Here is a 6,000-nt window from a genome sequence, read left to right as displayed (position 1 = left end):
TAACCATCGCCGTTTGTAAACTTTTCAATTTTTCTCTAATATCAACACTAAATTATTTTAGTTTAGGAAAGATGTTCAAAAGTACAAAAAAAAAACATCTTATACACAATTATTTATGAATGCAATTTCAATTTTAATTTCATTTTCGTTTATTCAAATGAATGCTTCCAGGTTTTCCGCTACATATTTGGCGTTCTTTAGCAAGATAAACGCATTTCATTAATTTGTTTGTACATGTGATTGTTACGCGTGAAAATTGTGTCATGAACATATGGTCGCATTCGCGTATTTTTCCCCTTTCATCTTTAAATGCAATTTATCTGCTTTTAATAAGTTTTAAATTAATTTTATCGCAACTCGCAGTCCTATTCATTGAGTTGTTCAGAAAATGCAAATCTGTTGTCATCAGAATAGGTAAAATATATTTTTTTTGCAGATAGTGATCTGAATGAAAATTTAAGTTTTTACCTGAAAAATATGCAGTCCTGTGCCTCTGTGCGGAAGCATTGAGGTATTGATTGGCTAGATTAAGTCAGAGACTGGGTACATGGGATGGTTTAATGGATAGTCCCTTGTCAAATTTAGTTTGGTGGTTTGGAGAAAATCTGGTCTGACGTTGTGCCATCTTCAGTGCCAATTTTCTTTCCCTAGACGAAAATTTATTGCTGAGTAAAAAGAGCTTCACGCTTGACAAATTGGGTGTGTCGTAACGAATACAAGCTCAAGAGCTTCTCTTGGTACGGTCTGACGTAAAAAGTGCTTCTGTCCATAACAGAATTTTCAGCATGAAGGTCTTCCTAAACTGAGTCGAGAGAACCAGTTGGTGTAGGATTAGATCTCCATTGGTGTTCCGACTTAGAACCAGTTATAACTAAGAAAGAAGCACTTAATTTCTATACGACGCCCAAAACCAATTAACTATCATTTTAATGATAACGGCCACTGGTGAAACTATTTTTAAATTTCCCTTTCATTTCCAGTAGAAAATTCGCAATAATTGTTTCAAATTATTTTGTTTAATAAATCAATGAATAACTTAACTTCTCAGTTGTAAATGTATGCATGGAACATCAATATATTGTGGCATGAATTGGAGCTATGTGACCAGTATAAATGCACGTTTATCTTTTTTTACCACATGTAGAGCATACTGCATACTCTATTACTCCCTTTGTACTACTTCTGCATGCATATGGTTGTAGTAATGCCGAATGCATACATACGCACTAGAAAAGCATGTAGATATCCAAAATTATGCTTCAAATGTACGAAAGGACTATCCTGGTATTCATCAATAGGAATTTATTCTACATATGTAATTACAATAACAATAACATTGATATGATAGGAGATGACGCCAGTTGAAGCCGTCAGCTTGGTTCAATGACGGCAAAGCATCTTGGGTCAAACTGTCGGCGGTCGTCATTATTCCTCGATATATTCCAATATTGTTTCAAGTACATACATTTCGTAAATACGAATAAAATTTTAAAGACAATAAAGAAAAATCAAAACGTCCTAAATTATATACGTGCAGACAAAATTCAGATATGTGTATTTTTACAAACATACGATCATTGAAACTTTTTTCACTCGGGTAGCAATGAATTGTTCATAGTTTTTCACGTACTAATACAGAAAGCGTATTTTTGTATGAATAAATATGTTTTCAGTTCAAAAATTGTGATTTTTACATACTTTTTCATGCATTTAGCATACATACATATATCCTGTATGCAAACAATTTATTTCAACTGGGTTTTGTTTTGTTATGACACTTAAATGTGTGTTAATATTTGAGTGACATAAATTCAATAAATAATCATAATTACTTACATCTCTACTTTAATGCAATTTATCGTAATTTGTATTTAATTTTCAACAAGCAAAGAAATCTATGTTCGGATGCGACCGAACTCATATACCCAGCTGTATACTTCGTTAAAGTAAGATGTAGATGTAGATGTGGATGTAAGAGAAGATGTAAGGGTAGAGGTGTCATTTGATACTTTTCTGGATGTGACATCCTATATATTTATCAATTCATATGCCGTTGCAATTTAACGCTGAGTGAATAAATTTGAAATACTCTGTCTGTTCAGACACAGCTGAGTGAAAAAAGTAGAAATAAAGTTTTATAACTTAAAACTTGCCTTAACATCATATGCAATTAATTTAATAATAAACACCTTATATTTTATATATATAGTACATATATACATATAATGTATGTACATTAAGGTGGTCCTTATACGCAGAGTTGCTCAACCCCTATGCACTTATAGCACTTTTGTTTTTGTTTTACCCTGAATAGTCACAGATACAAATTCACACTTTGAATATAAACAAAAATTTCATAGAGCTTCCATATTCCCTCACATCTAAATTCGATTCATATGAAAGTGCAAAGAAAAAGCACTGCCATATGAAGCCAAGGTACTTCGATGTGATATTCAAATTTACACTATAAATTGGCAACAAACAATTTTTAAAAAATTTTGTAGCACTGAGAAAAATTTAAATTCAAAATTTATTCCTAGACGGAACTATCAAATTCTTCAAACATTTTTTATTCTCAATTAAAAAAAGTTCCAGTATACATACATATAATTTAGTATATGTATTATGATTTGCATTTGAATATAAACTTTTTTGAACAGCCCCGCTTATATGCATATCAAATAAATAATATTTTCCAGTGTCAACCCATCAAAGAGCAACACTTAACACAAAAATAGCGCACTAAAATTACGGAACAGATTGGAAACGGTTAAGGGGAGTCGCACAGTAGTTAACGATAAGATCGGTCTATATCATCCATACCACGAGGGGATTAAGAGTCATGGCACCTAGATGGGGAGTATCTGCCTTGTCAGAGCGACGCATTTGCAGATAATGTAAATCGGCGTTTCATTCTCCAGCTCACATAAGTATGGCAGATTTGTGTATCCGATAGATTTAACTTACTTAGTAGACTACGGGACAGTGAGAGTTCGCAGGATTCTCTGCCTAGATTAACAAGTTTGGTAGATAGGCTCGTTTCTGGGAGTATAAAAACTTTGGCTTGGCTTTGCCCTGGGCATTCAATCCAGTATTTGCTGAACTGATTTGTTTCCCAGTTTCTTATTGTTTCCCTAGCGTGCGCCTTCATGAGTCCAGGGCTCATGAGGGCTCTGAAATAAAAAATGCTGTTATTGCACGCTGCTGGCTAAATAGTCTGTCTATTCATTACCTTCCTGTTCCTGATGCCCTGGAGGCCATCCTAACAAAATCTAGTTTTTGGCTCCCAGATCATTTAGGACTAAAATGCATTCATCCACTGGTTTAGAAGTATTTATGTAACATTGCAAGGTCCGCAAACATGCTTGGCTTCCTCACATAATTAGAATACTCCTTGAGGATAAACCTCTCCGTACACGTTCCCTATCGCATACTCTTATTACATGGACTTCTGCTGAAAATTAATGGGTTAGCATCACATTGGTATCGATTTCTTGAAATTCGGCACATAGACACCAGCTCCCGTTTTTCCGTCATCAATTTTGAAGCATCTGCGCACTAAACCTTTGAGGCACCGTCAGTATATAGATTACTTGTTTACCAAAGAGTTCTGTCTACAATGGCGCCTCGAAATTCTTTGAGATTATGAGCGTAGTTACAATATGGCATTTACACTGTCTGGTTTCGATGTTAGATTGTACTGGCCGGTCAATAGAGACCTCACATAGACTGAATATGTAGGTTTCGATCTTAAGCTCAGAAATATTTTGTAATCTTAGTGCATCAAGCGTTATCTCTTTCTCTATTAGAATAGGGAGGAAAAGAGGAAGGAATTTCTACCAAGGCACTAAGTGCATTAGCATGGGCCGTTCTCATCGCATCCGTTTAACTTTGTTGTTGCTGTGCTTTGCATGGTTTCGGAAGCGTGATGACCATTTGCTTCGCAACAGTATACAATGAGAGAGATATCCCCCAATGTCTGCGATAGATTTGAGTGCAGGGTTACATAAATTTGGCTACCTAGCCAATATTACCCTATGAAGTCTGAATATATTCAAATCTGAGATTTGACCACTATGCGATTTATATTACGCTATTTATAATTTTTTTTTTTTTATAAGGACCACCCTAATGTGTATTTATATGTATTATTTTCGCAAAATATCCACATAAACGTATAATTAATTGATATTGAGCGCTTTTCGTTCGATGGATAATTGAAACTCTAAACCCGACAAAGAGCCAACATCAACTAAGCAACATTATTGAGCAGCACATCTGGAATTAATTGGTCTTCATCGTAGTCATCCGCATTTTCGTCCTCTTCTTCATCATTGTCATCTTCATCTTCGTCATCATCGTCGTCATCGTCATCATCATCATCATCATTGTCATCATCCTTGTTGTACTGTTCATATGCAGCAATATAGCCAATTTCATTAGTCACATTATTACCGGAAGGAGCTGCTAGATTTGAATTTTCAACAAAGACTGTATGCTGCTGAGGACTGCTTGGTCGTGGGAAATGCAATGGTATTGGTTTGGGACTAGAAGGCATATCTATTAGATGAGCGGGTGAGTTTGTGGTAATCGCCTCTCGATTTTGAAATAAACATTTGCTATCGGTTGTGGTGTGGTTACTGTTGCTTGCATTTGCCTTAAAGTTAGCCAATGGTGCGCTACAGTTGTTGTACGACTTTAAAGCAACTGATGAAGCATAAATTAAATTCAAATGAGAATTGTTTGTTGCTGCTTTTGTTGCTTCGATGACTGTTGGTCTCGGATATACATCAGTTAGATTTCTTGTTGATGACATTTGTGCAGCAACATCAGTTTGTATTGTAACAGCTGGTGTTTTAATAATATACGAATTGTTGTTGGCCAATGTGGATTTAATGTCATTTAAATTCGTCAAATTGTTAAGGTTGATGCCAGAAGATAACACCGTTGCTCCATTGAATTGTGGTTGAGTCGATGTTGGCAGTCTAATGGTTGCAGTTGACATGTCTGTGCTATTGTTAGTTATTGGTGATGGTAGTGTTGTTTTGTTTTGTGACATTTGATTTGCATTGCCACCATCTAATTCTCCACTATGGTCATTCCCATCTTCCTCCTCGTCCTCCTCGTCATCATTAGCACTATTTTCTATTTCATCTTCCCAATCGGGCATTGGTGGCGGTGTGATACGTGGTGCTGCTGTTGATGTCAACATAAATTCATCTAAAATCTCACAATTTTTACCCAAATAGCCTTGTTTGCATTCACATCGATAGCTGCCATCATCTTTGGTGAATGATATACAACGCCCACCATTTTCACAGGTATTCGGATGCTCAGCGCAGTATGTTAGCTCTGTGTATGGATAAGAGAAGAAAAATTGTTAAATGAAAACTGCTAATAATGTGGGCGTGAATGTTGTTAAAGTTCTTACTCTTCCTCGTCCATGAGGAAGCTAATTATATATTAATTGTTTTGGGACGGCTGCAGTGCAGATAATTTTATTTTTTCTTCACTTAATTGGCTTTGAACAAGAGCAAGGCGAAGTAAGTATTCGCTGTCAGAAAGGAAGATTCAACGCATTGGCACCCACGTCACCGTTGAAGGCTATAACATCGAAACATGGACGATGTCGAGAGAACATATGTTGAGCTTTTGGCAAATACGAATGCAGTTCAACGAACGAAAGTTTAAAAGCCTCGCTCGACGTTCGATATGTTCCGGTAAAGTGACATTTAGGTACACGTCGATTGTCATGTAAAATATTTTATTTGACTCCGTCGAGCCTTTTGGTGATTTCAAGAGAATTTTTTTGGGAGCTGCGCCCTAGCATACCCTTGGTTTACGAGAGATGCTACTTATCTCCCTAGTACATATTCTTTAATAAGAAGAGTCACTGAAAAGATGGTGAACTCGCTGAGAGAATGAAAATATCAGTTTTCACAGGCTGTAGAGTAGAAGAAATAACTGGTAGGAGCGTATCGGTTAATATGGCCAATGTTG

The 6,000-nt window shown here is 36.0% G+C and overlaps 1 protein-coding gene across 10 annotated transcripts in view; it reads right to left on the bottom strand.

Moving 5' to 3' along the window:
• Window positions 1-553: 553 nt before the first annotated feature.
• Window positions 554-6,000, bottom strand: part of C901 — a 30,206-nt gene continuing 24,759 nt past the window's right edge. For 9 of the 10 annotated variants that reach the window (XM_067784298.1, XM_067784296.1, XM_067784297.1 and 6 more), the window contains one exon: window positions 556-5,352. In XM_067784298.1, the coding sequence (XP_067640399.1) occupies window positions 4,253-5,352 (1,100 nt within the window). In that variant the 3' untranslated portion in view covers window positions 556-4,252. Of the gene's footprint in view, window positions 5,353-6,000 lie in introns of all 10 variants that reach the window. The other variant, XR_010953072.1, reaches the window with a different exon arrangement.

This window comes from Eurosta solidaginis, chromosome 4, assembly GCF_040869045.1.
Source record: "Eurosta solidaginis isolate ZX-2024a chromosome 4, ASM4086904v1, whole genome shotgun sequence".
Taxonomy (NCBI): Eukaryota; Metazoa; Arthropoda; class Insecta; order Diptera; family Tephritidae; genus Eurosta; species Eurosta solidaginis.
This window is presented reverse-complemented; position numbering and strand designations above follow the sequence as displayed.